Source organism: Cervus canadensis, chromosome 21, assembly GCF_019320065.1.
Source record: "Cervus canadensis isolate Bull #8, Minnesota chromosome 21, ASM1932006v1, whole genome shotgun sequence".
NCBI lineage: Eukaryota > Metazoa > Chordata > Mammalia > Artiodactyla > Cervidae > Cervus > Cervus canadensis.
In genome coordinates this window covers 30,169,851-30,186,771 of record NC_057406.1, presented here as the reverse complement: position 1 = coordinate 30,186,771, position 16,921 = coordinate 30,169,851, and the positions used below count along the sequence as shown (strand labels likewise).

At 42.1% G+C, this 16,921-nt stretch overlaps 1 protein-coding gene across 1 annotated transcript in view; it reads left to right on the top strand.

The window, feature by feature from the left end:
• The first annotated feature begins 48 nt into the window (after positions 1 to 48).
• Positions 49 to 16,921, top strand: part of RECQL (RecQ like helicase) — a 33,522-nt gene continuing 16,649 nt past the window's right edge. The window contains exons 1-4 of the mRNA XM_043440050.1: positions 49 to 148; positions 3,140 to 3,187; positions 11,570 to 11,767; positions 12,624 to 12,803. Of these exons, the coding sequence (XP_043295985.1) occupies positions 3,172 to 3,187; positions 11,570 to 11,767; positions 12,624 to 12,803 (394 nt within the window). The 5' untranslated portion in view covers positions 49 to 148; positions 3,140 to 3,171. The remainder of the gene's footprint in view (positions 149 to 3,139; positions 3,188 to 11,569; positions 11,768 to 12,623; positions 12,804 to 16,921) is intronic.

The window sequence follows — 16,921 nt, the reverse complement described above, 5'->3', positions numbered from 1 at the left end:
CAAATGGTGGCCACACCCCTTGACCAATAAGAAAAGGGTAGTACCTGCAATTGGTTGAAAGGACCGACCCGGAAGGGTGAATGCCCCCGGCTGGAGAGAAAGGAAAGCCTGGTGGCGGGAAGTTTTTATTGGAGTGCGGCTGAAAGGGGTAAGTAGTAGACCTGAGTCAGGGGGGTCTTGGGGTCGGAGATCGAGGAGGAGGAATGTCTTCCTTAACTTCACCGAGAAGAAGTTCTGGGATAACCCTTGTTAACCTCTTTGAAAGAGCTAACATTCCTTTCCCTGGTAGATGGGGAAGGCCGGCTCACTTCCTTCCACCAATACGTTGGTGACGGAGATACAGGGGTCCTCGCACCTCTAATGGAACTCACCATCATCGCCCAGCTCTAATGGAACTCGGGCCTTTAGGGGCACGTTCTACTGCGGTCGGTCTCTTTATCACCAGCTTTTTCCAGGCAGGAGACTCGGTCACCATAGCCTTTTATTTGCAACCACTGTTTATTAGGAAAAGCCAGAGGGGACGCCTAAGCGTGACGGAGGGTTTTATTAAATTGCTGTTGCACCTAAACCCAGGTGGCCGAGAGAGGGTGTGTGTGTGTGTATGTGTGTATGTGATTGAGAGATAGAGAGAGAGAGAGAGAGATTTAGACTCTGGTACTTGGTGTCAAGTCCCCGATGCCGGGAAAGATTGAAGGCAGTAGAAGAGGGCTTCAGAGGATGAGATGACTGGACGGCATCACTAATGAACTTGGTCAAACTCTGGGAGATGGTGAGGGAAAAGTAGGCCTGGCGTGCTGCAGTCCGTAGGATCGCAAAAAGTCAGATATGACTGGGCCACTGAACAACAGCAACATTTGATGTCAAGCATGCATGACTGACATGAGACCTTGTAAAGTATTTCCTGAGGATGCTACCAAAAGTTCAGATATAGCAGAAGTAAAACCACTGAATCATGGAAGTGGTAATTAGTAAAAGTTCATTGTGTATATGCCAAAAAGACAGTTTGCCAACCTAGAGCACTCAAATCAAAACATGGAATTAGGCTCAAGGCTATATAGTTAATATAAAACAGCTTGTTTAGTAAGAAGGCATTGATTGTTTATTCTTTACACTGATTGGTTATATTAACATTTTCTTAAAAGATACAGAATTGGTTAGTGGTTACCTCATAGCAGTCTTGGGTAACAGTGGGAGTTGTGCTTCTGATTTCCAGAGGCAGAAACGCAAAGAGCCCCAGGTCAAGTTAGTCTTTCAAAATAAGCTAAATTAAGCTTTGTTTGTATGCCTATGTTGGTTTTGTCTGCAAAGGGAGTTTTCAAGGCTGATCTCCCTTTGTTTTGGATTTTAAACAAAGTCTAGGTATACTTCTGACAGACTTGCTATACATAGCTCATTAATTTTTGAACGTATATTCAGCTAGCTTTTGCTATTAAATCACATCATTTGGGGAAGGAGTTTATAAGAAGTTATTTAAAAAATGATATGATCAAAGGAGTTGTTTAAAATAGTGGGGGGAAATGGTTGCAGGTTTGTAGATTACATTCTTTCATAAGAGTGGAGAAAGCCTCTGCTTTCAATCTCAGCAAACCTGTGTGCCTGGATGCTAAGTCCCGTTAGTTGTGTCCCAACTCTTTGTGACCCCTATGGACCATAGCCCGTCAGGCTCCTCTGTCCATGGGGATTCTCCAGGCAAGAATACTGGAGTGGGTTGCCATGCCTTCCTCCTGGGGGTCTTCCTGGCCCAGGGGTTGAATCTGTATCTCTTACCTCTCTTGTATTGGCACTAGGCCGCCCTGAGCCTTCACTATCTGCAAGGCGTTTTACTGGGCTACATGGATACAGAGGTGAAGAGACTCAGTCTCTACCCTGCTGGAGAATCTTACAGTCCAGAGAAGGAGAATTATATTTCCATGAAATGGTCAAGGCGTGTTCATATAGATAAAGATTTAGAAGTCCTTGGTTTACTTCTCTACTTAAATAGCTTTTAGTGTTGTGACTCTTTCAAGCTTCTTAGCAAGTCACAGAAGATCTTACCTATTTTTCCAGCCTAGTGGTGGCTTCAGAATTCTACATGAGGCAGGGCATAGGGTGAGCAATTTGAATAAGGGTAGGGTGATGCTGAAGCTACCTTTGGAGACATTGACCTAGTTTCAGAAAACGTTGGTTGTCCATATCGGAGTTGGAAAAGGTGTTCTTGGAGGTTATGGATAAGCTAAATAAAGTTCCTCCAGACTCACCTCCTTTCACTTGCTTGTGTGTACTCTTAAGTGTTAACCATTCAGAAATATTTCTTAATACAAACCAGATTTTTCCCCACTTCTGAACTCTGTGTTCTCTCCATCTGAAATCTCATCCCTCTGTGGAATACCAATTCCTCTTTTAAAATTGAGCCTAAATTGTAACCCTTCAGAGCATTCATTCAGTAAAATGTTAAATGATTAATTTGAGTAGTTCGTTAATGGGTTTTGCTTCATCTGGGATATTTGAATCTATCCAACTTGCTATTTGTAAAATAGGTTCCACCATCCCAATTTTACAGATAGGGAAAGTGGCTGAGAGGAACAGATTGTTTTAAGTTTGCTAAAATCACACAATAACGTAGTGGTAAAGAGTTGACTCATTGGAAAAGACCCTGATGCTGGGACGGATTGGGGGCAGGAGGAGAAGGGGATGACAGAGGATGAGATGGTTGGATGGCATCACCGACTCGATGGACATGGGTTTGAGTAAACTCCGGGAGTTGGTGATGGACAGGGAGGCCTGGTGTGCTGTGATTCATGGGGTCGCAAAGAGTCAGACACGACCGAGCAACTGAACTGAAGTGAACTGACTGAAAGCTGTTTAACCTCTAAGCTTTGCTCTTTTTTTGCAACTTCACTAAGTATTTGTTGGGTGTTTGTTAAATGTTTTTGGTGTCATACTTGTTATATTTGTGTGACTTTGGTTACTTCTCTGAAATCTAGAGAATTTCCCATAAAAAGTAGAGTGGGAAGAACCATGTAGTATTGTTGAAAAGTCACTGCAGTATATAATCTACTTTCTAACATTTTTTGTGCTCAGTAATGACAGATTATCATTGAGCATTATCAACAGTACTGTTTTTAAGAAAACGTTGCTCTGATTTTTCTTTCACTTTTAGAGAGAAATTTGACTCTCCGGTTCAACTTTAGAATGGCATCCATTTCAGGTTAGTGGAGATTATTCCATGTTGTGGTTCATTCCGTTCTTTTTCTAACTGCGTGTTTTTCTCTGTCCCTTCCCCTCAGTTTTACTGTGAGTCTTAAACTGCTTTTAAAAAAAAGTTTTAGTAGGAATAAATAAAAATAAATTTAGAAAATATTTGTCTTAATAATTCTGATATTTTTCCAGATTTCTTTTTATTGTTGTAAAGTATATTTAAACTTACCATTTTAGCTACTTTTAAGCAGACAATCAAGAGCATTGCATGCATGGCATTATGTGTGTCTGCATTGTGTGCAACCATGGCCAGTACCCGTCTCCAAAACTTTTCATCACTCCCCACTGAATGCCAAGAGTAGGTGCCTGGAAAAGGTAAAATGGATGTCTTTCTTTTATACTTTAAAAGTATTTTAAATAACACCACTTAAGAACTTACCTTAAGGAAATAGTGGAAGAAGTACATAAAGCTCTTGGTTCAAAGATGGTCAGTGCAGCTGTGTACCCAGTGAACAATAACTTCCACTCTACCCGCTTCCCTGCAGCCCCTGGTAACATTCTGCTTTCTGTCTGGGACTTTCTGTCTGGGACTTTCTGTCTGGACTTCTAGGTACCTCATAGAAGTGGAATCATACAATATTTGTCCTTTTGTGTTGTCTTTGAGGTTCATCTGTTGGGTAACATGTAACTTTGTAAGGCTGAGTAATATTCCACTCTATGGATATACCACCTTCTGTTTATCCACTTGTTTGTCAGGAGACATTTGAATTATTTCCCTTTTCAGCTTCTGTGAATAATGCTGCTGTGAACATCGGTGTACAAACATCTGTTTGAGCCTCTGCTTCCAGTTTTTGGGTGTATATACCTACAAGTGGGCTTCCCTCATAGCTCAGTCGGTAAAGAATTCTCCTGCTATGTAGGAAACCCAGGTTCTATTCCTAAGTCAGGAAGATCCCCTGCAGAATGAAATAGCAACCCACTCCAGTATTCTTGCCAAGAGAATCCCATGGACAGAGGAGCCTGGCAGGCTACAGTCCATGGGGTTGCAAGAGTCGGACACGACTTGGTGACTCAACCATCACCATACCTACAAGCGAAATCGCTGGATAACATGGAATTTCTGTGTTTAATTTTTTGAGGAACTGCCATACTGTTTTCCATAGTGGCTACACAATTTTACATTCCCACCATGCAATACATAAAAGTTCCAAGGAATGATATGTTTTTTGATAGCATTCTAGGAACCTAAGAAAATTATAAAGTAGAAAGTATAAATCACTAATAATGTTACTACTCAAATTAATACTGTACCATTTAGATGTATTATTTTCAACAAAATTTTTCACATTTTTTACATAATGTTTGGTAATGTGATTCTTAAAAACATAATGTAGATAAAGAATATAGATGTAATATAAATTTTATGTTGTCAATATTCTGTTTTTAATACTGCTTTGTATTTTGTTGTTTTATAGTGGCATTAAAGAATTAACACTTTGAGTGTTGGTTTTGAACTTTTAGGCTGTCTCCATTTTTAAAATGTAAAAAAAGTTGCATTGAACATCTTTGAATCAAAAGGTTTGTGTACTTCTTTGAGTCCTTAAGATAAGTTCCTAAGTGGTATCATTTGAAATATTTTTAAAATATAAAAGAAAGATGTCTGTTTTACCTTTTCCAGGCAGCTACTCTTGGTACTTTTATGTGTTTCCTTGCATTGTTTGTTTTTATAAACTTGACCAGATCCTTTTGTGCTTATTAGTGAAGTTTTGCTGTTTATTCAGTTAAGAGGTGAATGGTAGGAGGGAGGAATTTACTCTATGGTTATTTTCCTGTTCTTTGTAGGATATAGTAAATATGACCTTAGCACTGACAGTGGAGAAACAAGATTAGTTTCTTAACTAACTTTATATGAATGGTTTTCTTAAGTATGGAATCCTCCTCTCCACACCCCAAAACTTCACAATTTATTTAAATATAAATGTGAAGAAAATAGTGACATAGATTTTGTCTTCATCTCTCACAGCTTAATGATTCATACTAATAGCCTAAGGGTTAATAATAAATGGTAGCAATTTAAGTTATATTAAATGCTAACCCAGGTATTCTTCACTAAGAGACAAAAGTGTGGGTTTCGTAGATGTTACCGAACCTTACTGTAGATGGTGACTGCAGCCATGAAATTAAAAGACACTTACTCCTTGGAAGGAAAGTTATGACCAACCTAGACAGCATATTAAAAAGCAGAGACATTACTTTGCCAACAAAGATCCATTTAGTCAAGGCTATGGTTTTTCCAGTAGTCATGTATGGACGTGAGAGTTGGACTATAAAGAAAGCTGAGCACTGAAGAATTGATGCTTTTGAACTGTGGTGTTGGAGAAGACTCTTGAGAGTCCCTTGGACTGCAAGGAGATCCAACCAATCCATTGTAAAGGAGATCAATCCTGGGTGTTCATTGGAAGGACTGATGTTGAAGCTGAAACTCCAATAATTTGGCCACCTGATGCGAAGAACTGACTCATTTGAAAAGACCCTGATGCTGGGAGGACTTAAGGGCAGGAGGAGAAGGGGATGACAGAGGATGAGATGGTTGGATGGCATCACCGATTCAATGGACATGAGTTTGTGTAAACTCTGGGAGTTGGTGATGGACAGGGAGGCCTGGTGTGCTGCAGCTCATGGGGTCGCAAAGAGTCAGACGCGACTGAACTGAACTGAACCGAACCAAACCTTACCTCAGTTGAAATAGTTATTTTTGGATCACATCAGTGAGTTATTCTATTTAGTAAGACTTTACCCTTTCACAGTAGGATGTGATTTTTTAAAAGTTATGTATTTATTTATGGCTGCACTGGGTCTTCACAAGGGCTGCACAAGGGCTTGCTCCAGTTGTGGCCGGCAGGGGTGACTCTTCATTGTGGTGTGCGGTCTTCTCATTGTGCTGGCTTCTCTTGTTGCGGCTCCCAGGCCCTGGAGCGCAGGCTCAGTAGTTGTGGCGCATGGGCTTAGTTACCCTGAGGTGTGTGGAATTTTCCCAGACCAGGGATCAAACCTGTGTGCCCTGCATTGACCGGCAGACTCTCAACCTGTTGTGGACGACCAGAGAAGTCCCTGGGATATGATTTTAAAATAACCGAATGATGCCACAGATCAATTTTATTTAAGAAGAGATGATTACTTTAAATCATTGCTTTTACAATATTTTACCCCTTTCAACTAACCCACCTCTTCTGTTCTTCTACCCACTTGTCAACCTGTATTTGAAATGCCTCTGAAATTGCCTTCAGATAGTTTGTTGAGTTGGATTGGTGGTTCCCTGGTGGTAAATCACTTTCCTTTCACTGTGGCCTTCAGTATGTGAGATCACTAGAAACTGTCCTGCTTCTGAAGAATGGTACCTCCCTTGTCTCAGCTGTAAGCTTAGGGGCAGAATCCCTGCTCAGTGCCATGTGCTCTTGAGATATAGTAATAAGCCCTCTTCATGATGAATGATTGAAATCCTTCCCTTTTCAATCTCATCTCTCATCATACAGGTCACATGTTGTCCAAGCTGGCGTTAGAGATGGTTATAGTTTTGAACAAAAACATTAAAAGACCTAGATTTGTTACAACTGGCTCTACTCTGTTATGTTCTGAGTCAATCAGGACTTTGTCCAGGGTACAGTCATATTAACTTTGTAACACAGGTTGACATTATTATCTCTGTTAGGTGGGATTCAATGAAAGAAGCAGAGGCACTGTGAGTGATAAGGGATTGACTGTAGGAATTCTTGGTGGGAATTTGGGAAGTGTTTGGGCTCTTTCTTTGTGTCTGTTGGCGGGCCTGGCGTCGGTGGTGCCAGTAGATAGGAAGAGAAGATGCTTCTGCCATGGGGATTCCCCAAACAGAATGCTCCCTTGTGAAGATGAATCTCATCAGAACCTGGACCAGTCTCTGGTTGCCCCAGAGCCTCCAGTCCAGGTGAGGCAGCACTCAAAGTGCTGGCATCCTTCCCTAAGTCACACACGATCTGGCTGAGTGTTCAGAGGAGCCCAAGGAGGAGAACCAACAGGATCCAGAGGAACTGCAGGCACCTCTGTTTCCCCAAGGATATCTAGCAGCAGCTAGAATTGTTGGCCCAGCTGCTTCCCCATGCCGGAGAGGTCACCAGGCCTGACCTTGTACTGCCCTTCTTAAATATGGAAAATATAGCTACTGCTTCACTTCCGCCTTCTAAAGCTCTGGCTCCCCAAGTTGACACAGCTCTCTCTTGTCCAAACAAATGTATGCTGATCCTCTCCCCTGAAGAGGACAGGAATTCTGTTTATTCATCTGGGTGATGCTCATTCCTCTTCTTGCTCAATCACATCCTCGGTGATAATCTTCTAACTTAAATCCTGAGATACAAAGTTAGTGACTGTTAACACCTTTTGTTTTAAAATTTAGGGGAATGGGAGCCAGAAGGTCAGTCTGTCCTTCCATTCATCAACTAACTAACCACCAACAAGAGAAATCCAAACTTGGCTTCCACAGGAATGTCAAAATAAAGGAGAAATGCTTAATAGCTCTCCCAGTTCTTGGGTCTCACCTGATCATGTGGTTATAGCTGTTACTTTCTGACTGCCTTTCAGCTTTCCGTATCCCCTTGTCCTCAGCAAACAGCTCACCTGGTCGTGGGCCTTGCCTGGTGGCATCCGCCTTAGCAGTTTGCTTGTGATGGGTTTTTGTGGTTTTCCATTAACTCTAAGCAGGGGATGTGGGAATACCAAAAGATAACCCTAGAGCAGGGATCCCCAACCTCTGGGATCTAATACCTGATGATCTCAGGTGGAGCTGATGTAATAATAACAGAAATAATGTGCACAATAAATGTGATACACTTGAATCATCCTGAAACCATACCCTTCCCCACCCCACCCTGGTCCTTGGAAAAACTGTCTTCTATGGAACCGGTCCCTTGTGCCAAAAAGGTTGGGGACCACTGCCCTGGAGGATCCCCCACATTCCAGACACACTGCTCCTCACCTCTGCAGTGTCATAGCAGTCCAGTTTCCTTTAATAGTCAGGATCATTCACCCCAGCCAATCCAGTAAACCCTTTCTTTGCCTTTTGGTTTCCTGGCCATGAGGAATCCAAACTGGCCAAGTGGTAATCAACTTCCAATTAAATAGAAGCATTGCTTTTCCCCCTGGTAGAAGCAGTTCTAACTGACCAATCTCTAGACTAGCAGAGTCCAAAGTTTCAGGGATGGGAAGCAAGCATTTCACTAGTGGATCACTAGGGGATAATAGGAGCCATGTTTCCGGCCCTGTTTCCCAGGCCCATGAGTCCTGGCTGTGTGAGGAACAGCACTATTCACTGTTTTGGTCGTAAGCACTCTTTATACTGCCTTCCACTTGGTCTTTCCTACCATTAGTCCTTGCTCTTAGGTCAGGAAACCAGCCAGTTGCTGAATGCACGCGTGCTAAGTTGCCTCAGTCATCTCTGACTCTGTGACCCCATGGACCCTATGCCAGGCTCACCAGTCCCTGGGATTCTCCAGGCAGGAATACTGAATTGGGTTGCCATGCCCTCCTCCAAGGGATCTTCACCACCCAGGGATGGATTCCACAGGTTCCACAAGTCTCCTGTGTCTCCTGCACTGGCAGGCGCGTTCTTTACCACTAGCGCCACCTGGGGGTATCTGTTCTAATTACACCTGCTGGAGCTGGGGAGGTAACCACAGAGTAGACCTCCTAGCCCCTCGTGTGGTGCGCCAGAGCAGGATGGCATTGATCATCTGTTTTGCCCAAGTTCAGTCCATACTCTTAACTGGTGGGTCACCATGTCATTATAGTTCTCCAGGAATTACCAGATTACAGTTGCTGTCCAGGAACTTCTGAGAAGTTATTTTCCTTTTCCCAGTACACAATTACCTTGATAAGTTTCTCTGGAGAAGGATAGTGGAAAGATTTACTGCATGAAGTTTTAGCTGTGTATGAGGGTCCTTTTTTAAAGGGCCCCAACTTCTACTTTACACAGGGAGCTTTGGATCTATAAATTGACTCATTTCTGGGAACTGGTTGAAGGACTATGATTCTGTTGTGGTAATTCAAATCAGATATGTGTTCACCAGAATCAGGCCTTTGTACTCTGCCTGTCCAGATCACATAATCTATTTCTATTTCAGACTTCATGATCACCTAGCCAGTGCCAAAGATGTCTTTGAGTCAGACTGTTCTAATTGTTCCTTCTGCTGATTGCTCCTTGGGTTTCTCTGGTGGTTCAGATGGTAAAGAATCTGCCTGCAGTACAGGAGACCTGGTTGGGAAGATTCTTTGGAGAAGTAAATGGCAACCCACTCCAATATTCTTGCCTGGGAAATCCCATGGACAGAGGAGCCTGGCAGGCTCCATGGGGTCACAAAGAATTGGAAACGACTGAGCGACTAACACTTTCACTTTCTGTTGCCCATTTTGGCAACCACATCTGCCTTTCCTTTGGTCATGAATTGAATTGCTGACAGTTAGCCCCTGTGTCTTAGAAATCATCATTCTCATTGATTCAGGTAGTCTAGTTGAAAGGCAGTACTTCCCATGGTCATTCCTGCCTTACAGAGAACAGCCAACCCAGACCTCTTCAGGGATTCATTCCCCTCATGAATGCATTTGTTACAGGCTTGGAAAAAGGAGGGTCTCCTGGATCCTCCTGGGGGATTGCAGGAGAGTGGATGATCAACCACTGTAGCACTCCCATCTCCCTAAGCCTCGAGTTCCTCTCCTTTAGCGTATACCCAGAAAGTTCTAATCTTTCCATTTCATTGGCATCTTCCCCTGTGTCATTCCATCCCAACTTTCTGATATTCATCTTTGGGGTCAGCTAAGTAAAGAATTAGAGCCACTCCTGGCCACTATATTTAGTGTACTAAATCCAGAATTTCTTATTGAATCCACACCAGTAAATTAGGCTTCATTCACTATTGTGTATCCTTGGGCTTCCCCGGTGGCTCAGACTGTAAAGAGTCTGCCTGCAGTGCAGGAGACCCAGCTTCAATTCCTGGGTTGGGGGAGATCCCCTGGAGAAGGGAATGACAACCTACTCCAGTATTCTTGCCTGGAGAATGGAGAGGAGCCTGGCAGGCTGCAGTCCATGGGGTGACAGAGTCAGACATGACTGAGCACAAGAGGAACTGACTTCTGCCCCCTGTTGGCCAAGGTGAGCCAGCACATCGGCTCCAAGGTGAGCTGCGGCAGCGCCTGACCTTCTGTCGACTTTAAACCTGGCTGCCGTTTCATTTCCACCTTCCACATCCCAGACAGATGTCACTGGTGGCCAGCCCTAAGCCTGGATCACACAAGCAGTTGGTACAATACAAAAACACTAGAGCATCCTATTTTAAATCTTAACCATAAGATTTTATCTCATGGGAAGACATTAAAACTGGACACTGATTAAAGCAGGCAGATGATTTAGAAAGCAGCAAGGATGTCTGTAAAATTTTCTAGCTTCCACTGATGTAAAAGAAACTCTCATTTTGACTTTAATATTTGGATTGTTTAGTATCATATGTTAAGGCTTCTTTATAAATTATCATGCTGGCCTAGCAATGCCAATTTTAGTAGCACACTTGATTTCTCTTTTTACTGATACGTCGTCTTGTTTATAATCACCAGCTCCTTACCATGTCACAGTATGAACCCAAATACAAATGTTTCTGTAAAATGATAGCTAAGTAGTTAGGGGATTACTTTTAGGCAACTTCCTCTTGCTTTAAAGTCTAGTCATTTTACTGAAGTGATTTAGAAGACTGTTGGACCACTGTCCTACAACATGATTTTTGTTACTGTTTGGTCGCTCAGTTGTGTCTGACTCTTTTGTGACCACATGGACTGTAGCCCACCAGGCTCCTCTATCCATGGGATTTTTCTAGGCAAGAATACTAGAGTGGTTTGCTGTTTCTTCTTCCAGGGGATCTGCCCAACCTGGGGATTGAACCCACGTCTCTTGAATTGGCAGGTGGGTTCTTTACTGCTGAGCCACCCAGGAAGCGCACCGTGGTAAAATTAATAATTTTTATTTATTAAATGCTTAACTCTGTACCAGGTACTGTGTTAAGAACTTTCAAAATTCTGTCTCATTTAATTTTGTATAGCAATACTGTGAAAGCTAGGTATTATCCCCACTTTACAGGTAGGGATTTTGAGGCTCAGTTAAGTATAAGGTACTTAGCTTGAGGTTGCTCAGCCAGTGAGAGGAAGACCTAAGATATACCTCCTGTCTGGGTGGCTCCAAAACGTGCACTTAACCACTCTTCTAGACTACTCTTAAGTTTATGCAGTTGATAGTGAGGAATACCAAGAAAATCAATCATAAGGAAACCTAAAATTGTGATTAATTCTGTCTGGCCATTGTATCTTTTTTCTTCCCTTGTAGCTCTGAGTGAGGAACTGGATTCTGTAACGAGTGAGCTACATGCAGTAGACATTCAAATCCAGGAACTTCTGGAAAGGCAGCAGGAGCTCATTCAGAAAAAAAATGTACTAACGAAGAGAATAAAGCTGTGTTTAGAGGACTCCGATGCTGGGGAGAGCAGTGAATGTGATTCTTCACCTGCCTCTTGGAATAAAGAAGGTTTGCTCTCTCTCTTTTTTTTTTTTTCTTTGCTAGTTTTGTTTCCTCTTGTTTCTTTGAACTGGAATTGAATCACTGTGTCTGGGTCAGTGCTTTTCAGTAGTTTAGAAGTGAAACTGACCATTCCTTAAGTGGCAAGAGAACTAGTAGGCAGACCATCCTTTACCCACATCCTTTTAAAATGAAAGCCTTTATTATTCAGACCAAATATGTTTCCAACAGCATTAATCTGTGCTTGGAGAAAGATATTTATTTAACTCAGTTTTCTCAGTTGTAAGGAGAAGAAATTAAACAAGAAAAAAATTCAGACTCCTCATCAAAGTCTAATTCATTCTCCCCTAGTGAACAAATCTTCCTTAATTCAGGATCTTGCCAGACATCTTGTTTATCATTAATTTAGAATACTGTATCTCTTGACAGAATTGCAGCGCTTTCTGGGCTTTGTTGTCCAGTGTTGTCCACTTTTTAAACAAGATATCGACACCAAAAAGTCCATATAATTGTTAACTTTGGTTCATGGTATTTGAGGTTTCTGATACTGTGAATTCCCTGACCGACGTTCAGACTATTTATCAAATACCTGACTACCTTTCTCCTCTGTAGTTTATTTCTCACTGGCAAATGTTGTCATTTTATTCTGATATACTTTGTCTTATGATATATCATTAAATTTGGTTTTTCTTAGCTTTGTGAATTAAACTGATCTCAAAACTATTATTATAAAAATTAAATTATCAATAGTATTAAAAGTCTTATATATTCATCTGATTCTTCTCTATTATAGAAGCAGCCACTCACATTTGTGTCTCATTTATAATTCTAAATAGTTCTACCTAACTTGTTTTTCTCTTTCTAGATTTTCCATGGTCTGGTAAAGTTAAAGATGTTCTACAAAATGTCTTTAAACTGCAGAAGTTCAGGCCACTTCAGCTCGAAACTATTAACGTCACAATGTCTGGAAAGGAGGTATTTCTCGTTATGCCTACAGGAGGGGGAAAGAGCTTATGCTACCAGTTACCAGCATTGTGTTCAGATGGTGGGTATTAATAAACATCAATTCTAAGGTGAAGAAACATCATTTCTGTGAATATATTTTTAAGTCTTAAAAAAATATTTTTAACCGTGTATTTGCCAAAATCAAGTGCATGTTTTTGTTTGTCTCTCCACTAATAGACATTTAATGGGGAAGGAACTGGCAACCCACTCCAGTATTCTTGCCTGGAAAATTCCATGGACAGAGGATCCTGGTGGGCCACAGCCCATGGGGTTGTACAGAGTCGGACACGACTGAGCGCACGCATGAATAGATATTTAAAGTGTTCACTTAGAGAGGATATGTTAAAGACTGAGAGTAGTTCATTCTTTTATCTGATTGCCGAAACATCCTTGAAAAGCATGTTGTAGGAGGAGAAGCCCTAGAAGAGGAATCATTAGGCTTGGAGTTGAGCCCCAGGTCCTTGTGGAGTGTCAGCTGTGGTCTTAGACCCGGAAGATACTGGAGTCAGCAAATGTGCGCGGTCCTCGATTTTCAGAGGACTCACGGTGCCTGGCGGTGCTCTCTCACACCTTAATGTCCGTGACAGCCAGCCGGGAATCTGATCAACATGCTTACTGTGAGACCCAGATCGTGCGTTTCTAATAGGCTCTTAGGTGATGCTGCTGCTGCTGTCTGAGGACCACTGGGGTACAGAGCAGTCAGCATGCTTTTCCTTGGAGAGCCAGGCAGTACCTGTGAGAGCCTGTGTGGCCTGCAAGGTCTCTGCTGACTACTGAACGGCCATTGTAGCAGGAAAGCAGCCACAGATGACAGGTAAAGGCATGGCCCTGGCTGTGTTCCAGTCAAACTTTCTCTACAAAAACAAGCAACCAGCCCTTAGTTTATTGACCCCTGGTCTAAAGAATACAGGTTACTTGCAAGCCATTAAGGGTTTTGTGATAAAGGTTTTAATAGGGAATTAAGTCAGTGCAAAGATCTGGTCTAGGGGTTTTAGGGAAGGCTGTCCTGAGGAAGTGGAATTTTTTATTTTATTTTTTTCGTTGAAATATAGTTGATTTACAATGTTGTGTTAATTTCAAGTGTACAGCAAAGTGATTGAGTAATACACATATATGTATGTATATTCTTTTTCAGATTCTTTTCCTTTAACGTTATTTTAAAATATTGAGTATAGTTCCCTGTGCTATACAATAGGTCCTTGCTGGTTATCTATTTTCTATATAGTTCTGTGTATCTTTTAATCCTAAACTCCTAACTTATCCCTCCCCTCCCCTTTCTCCTTTGGTAACCTTAAGTCTGGTTTCTATGTCTGTGGGTCTATTTCTGTTTTGTAAATAAGCTCATTTGTATCATTTAAAAAAATTTTTTTTTAGTCTCCATATAACTGGTATCATGTGACATTTGTCTTTGGCTTATTTCACTTAGTCTGATGTTGCTGCTGATGGCATTATTTTATTCCCTTTTTGGCTGAGTAAGAGTCCACTGTGTATATATGTGTGTGTGTGTTTGTGTCTGTGTCTGTGTGTGTATGGAAGTAGTATTTGAGCTGAAAGCGAAAGGATAAGCAGGCACGAAAAGGACAGAGGAGGAAGAAAGAATGTTCATGCAGGGGAGCAGGATTTGTGAGGGCCCAAAAGTGAGCCAGAGGAGAGTGATACAGCTGACTTACAGCTCAGCACTCAAAAAACTAAGATCATGGCATCCGGTCCCCTCACCTCATGGCAAATAGAAGGGGAAGAAGTGGAAGCAGTGACAGGTTTTCTCTTCTTAGGCTCCAGAATCACTGCAGATGGTGATTGCAGCCATGAAACTAGAAGACACTTGCTTCTTGGAAGGAAAGCTATGACGAACCTAGGCAGTGTATTACAAAGCAAAGGCATTCCTTTGCTGACCAGTGTCTGTATATTCAAAGCTATGGTCTTTCCTCTGACAGTAGTCATGTGCAGATGTGAGAGTTGGACCATAAAGATGGCTGAGTGCTAAAGAATTGATGCTTTCGAATTGTGGTACTGGAGAAGACTTTTGAGAGTCCCTTGGACTGCAAGGAGATCAAATCCTAAAGGAAATCAACCCCAAATATTCATTGGAAGGACTGATGCTGGAACTGAAACTCTAGTTTCAGCTGATATGAACAGCTGATGTGATCTGGCCACCTGATGTGAACAGTGACTCATTGGAAAAGACCCTGATGCTGGGAAAGATTGAAGGCAAAAGGAAAAGAGAGTGGCAGAGGATGAGATGGTTGGATGGCATCACTGACCCAATGGACAGGAACTTGGCCAAACTTTGGGAGATAGTGAGGGACGGGCAGGCCTGTTATGCTGCAGTCCATGGACAGCACTCCTGGTATGTCTTCAAAGAGTCAGACGCGACTTAATGACTGAACAACAACAACATAGAGTGAGAAACTGTGGTATACTCAGTAACCTTGGCAGGGAGAGAGTGGCAAGACATGCTGAAAGAGTCTTTAAAAATATTCTTAAAACTTCCTTCTATGAGTGGAAAGCTATGAAGGGTCTTAAACAGGTGAGAAACTTGTCAGAAGGATAATTCCAGCAGATGGAGGAATTCCAGAAATATTTAGAAGGTAGGTTCAGTAGGATTCAGTACTCATTAGATACAGGGCTAGAAGATAGTCCAGCTGTCCAGATTTCAGGCTGGGACAGATGGGGTGAAGTTATTTGCTGAAATAGGGTACACTGGAGAAAGAACTTATTTGGAAATGGAGAGAGAGGGAAGGTGATGAATTTAATTTGGGGTCTGTTGAATTAATGATGCCCCCAAGACATATAGGTAGAATTGTCCTCTGAGTTTGAGTGGAAAGGTTGGGTCTGAGTGATCTGAGGTTGCTGAGTCTGAAGCTCTTACAGTGGAAATGGCTCTTGTAGTGAATTGTATCATCCAGACCAGTGTGAGAGAAGAGGGCCCAGAACAGAAACCAGAACACCGAGAGTTTAGGGATAAACAGAGAATGAGGGCCTGCAGAGAAGGCTAAGATAGAGTAGCGAAGTGGAGGAGGCTAGTCTGGAGACTGTGGTGTTATTAGAAGCGCAGAGAAGGGAGTACTTCAAACAGGGACTGGTTAACAGTGATGACTGCTGGCAAAAGGTCAAATAAAATAAAGACACGGAAGTTCCAGTGGGTTTAGTAACACAGGACTCATCTATGACCTTGGCTAGAGCAGCTTCAACAAAATGGATGGGTGGAAACCAAATAGCAATTGGTTGGGAGTGAGTAGGAGTGAGGAAGAGGAGCCAGTGAAAGAGACAGTCTAGGGAGAGAATTGCTATGAAGGGAAAAAGCCAAGGAGCCCTGAATTAGGTGCCCATTTTTTCTTTATATTTCAGAGAGACTTGACCATATTTGATCAAGTCTCTATATTTGAAGAGCTGATGCTTTTGAACTGTGGTGTTGGAGAAGACTCTTGAGAGTCCCTTGGACTGCAAGGAGTTCACACCAATCCATCCTGAAGGAAATCAGTCCTGAATATTCATTGGAAGGACTGATGCTGAGGCTGAAACTCCAATACTTTGGCCACCTGATGAGAAGAACTGACTCATCGGAAAAGACCCTGATGCTGGTAAAGATTAAAGGTGGGAGGAAAAGGGGATGACAGAGGATGAGATGGTTGGATGGCATCACCGACTCAAGGGACATGAGTTTGAGCAAGCTCCGGGAGTTGGTGATGGACAAGGAAGCCTGGTATGCTGCAGTCTGTAGGGTTGCAAAGAGCCTGACATGACTGAACTGAGCTGACCATATTTAAATACAATGAGAAGGTACCAGTAAAAAGGGAGAAAGTGAAAATACAGCAGAGAGGACTAGTTAAGAGGGTGAAATCAATGATAAGGTCTTAATCTGAATATATTTTTGAAACTGGTCTGCTCTCTGCCCAAGGTTGTTTTAAGGAACAAACTATGGAAACATAAAACCATAAGATTTTAGCAATCTAAATAGCTGTCTTAGCTATGAACAATTTCAGTTCTCACAGAAAGGGGATTTATTACCAGAACTTGAGTCAGTCAATAAACTGTTAACTGATTTCTGCTCACACTGAATTAATCTTGTGCAGTAAGTGGATAGATACTCATGTAACTATCATTCTGGATGATACAAGGTGCTATGTTTGCTTTGGAAAGCTTTTTTTTTTTTTTTTT